Genomic DNA, 1,926 nt, shown 5'->3' with positions numbered 1-1,926 from the left:
CACACACACACACACACACACACACACACACACACACACACACACACGCGCCTTCTGGTTATGTTCTAGTCTTCCCTTGAAAAACGTATGTATCATTGACAGGACCCGCCCTCACTGGAGTCTCCTCATGAGTAGTGAAACAGGCTCAAATTCTTCCAACCTAACCACACCTGAACACAAAAACCCAAGAGTAAAACCAGCCTTCCCTTGGTTCTTGCTCCTAACCCTTTCCCTCTCTCCTTGCTCCACCCCTGCAGTGCAGTGACTTCAAGATGATGCTCCTTTCTTCACATTACACTGAACCCACTGGCTACTACTGTCTAACAGGCTTGCCACAGAGACTAACCCTCACGGGCAAGCATCTTACATGAACTCAGATTAGTTCTGAAACCCTCATTTGTCCGCTGGTACTCGCTCCTGGTTTTCTTACCCATCTTTATCACACACTTCCTTCCAAGATCCCTGACAAGAATGATGGCCCAGTTTATTCTCTTTTTGTCATATTTCTTAGAAATCCCAACAATTCCCAAGACATCACCTGTAACCCCACGCTGAGGGCTGCTTCAGCCTACCCAGTGGACTGCACAGGCACCTGCCCCCCAAGACAAGCTTACACCCACTATTTTCTCCTGACAGCTTCCCTGAATCCTCCCAGTTACCATGGGACCCTTTTGTGAAAGAAAGGACAGGACAGAACAGCTCTCTCTACACTCAATGAGTCCCCAGCCTAAAAAGCCATCAGCATAAAGGATGAGAACTCTGATGGACCCTTTTAAATAAAAGCTGCATCTGATATAACTTAGAACACAGGGACCAGGGAAATGGTTTAGGTACTCACAAAGGTGAACTAGCACACCACCTAACACCCAGAAGCACCCACCCCAATAAAGCATTGACTGTGTACAGAGAAGGAAAACCCGGGAACTCGCGATCCAACAACCTCTAATCCCAAAGATACTTACCTTCAACACATCCCAATACGCCACATTGTGATTTGTATCTTTGGTTAATATATGTCTCTTGTCATTAAGGATGTGGCACTGAATGATACTAGCGCCCCCTAAAGGAGAAAAAAACAATTGGCAAAAGACAAAAAGACAGGACAACACATCCTCAAGTGGCGCGAATGTATGGTATGGTGCAGATGCCCCAGTGCACTTGGGGTCAGGTGACACGTCGGGCTCAGTTCTCTGGTCCACCTTCACATGGGTTCTGGGGTAGAAGCCAAGCTGTCAAGGCCTGAGCAGCAAGTACTGAGTTGGCCCGCCAGCCTGCCATTCCTTTTGTTTCTCAGCTCCCTTCCCTTCAGAGCTCCTCAATCACGCTGTCTTCTAGAGATAGGCGCTACAGAAGAATGTGCCAGGTAGGATTCTAATCCTAAGTGCTAACATCAAACACAGTGTCTTTTTCTTTTTGCAAAGCACAGCCAGCCAAAACATAGAATTTGAAGTTCACACCTGACATTCTCTGGCTTGTGCCAAAAGACAAGATTAAAGATATTTTACCTCAGCTATTGTGTTGTAGGGTAAAAAATGAACTTGAGAATAGCACCACAACACACATAACAAAGGCAGCTCTTTTGTACTCTGAGAGCAAACATGTCCTGTCCTGTCTGCAGCAAATGCAGCCGGAAGACACTGCGTCAGGCACAGGGCCCCACAGCCCTCCCTCACACAGACCCCAGCACACAGCACTCGTCAAGTCTGGAAAGCAGGAGAGGGAGAACGGATCTCATCCACACCTGCACATGTACCGAAGCACCACATAACCCTGACGTGATCGCTAACAGCCACTGACAGTTTCTTGTGGCCGCTGGGCCCCACGCCCTCGTGCACATGGGCAGCACTGACGCAGTCCATTAGGTTATTAAAACATCACACATGGAGTAGGAGGGGGCATGCTGAGGATGTGTCAAGGGAGGGAGCG

The 1,926-nt window shown here is 48.3% G+C and overlaps 1 protein-coding gene across 1 annotated transcript in view; it reads right to left on the bottom strand.

The window, feature by feature from the left end:
- The window catches only part of Wdr48 (WD repeat domain 48), a 33,808-nt gene that overhangs the window by 10,989 nt on the left and 20,893 nt on the right, over positions 1-1,926 (bottom strand). Inside the window, exon 11 of the mRNA XM_055601526.1 lies at positions 963-1,060. Coding sequence (XP_055457501.1) covers positions 963-1,060 — 98 coding nt within the window. The remainder of the gene's footprint in view (positions 1-962; positions 1,061-1,926) is intronic.

Source organism: Psammomys obesus, unplaced genomic scaffold (assembly GCF_907164565.1).
Source record: "Psammomys obesus unplaced genomic scaffold, mPsaObe1.curated_primary_1811, whole genome shotgun sequence".
In the NCBI taxonomy this organism is placed as follows: Eukaryota; Metazoa; Chordata; class Mammalia; order Rodentia; family Muridae; genus Psammomys; species Psammomys obesus.
This window is presented reverse-complemented; position numbering and strand designations above follow the sequence as displayed.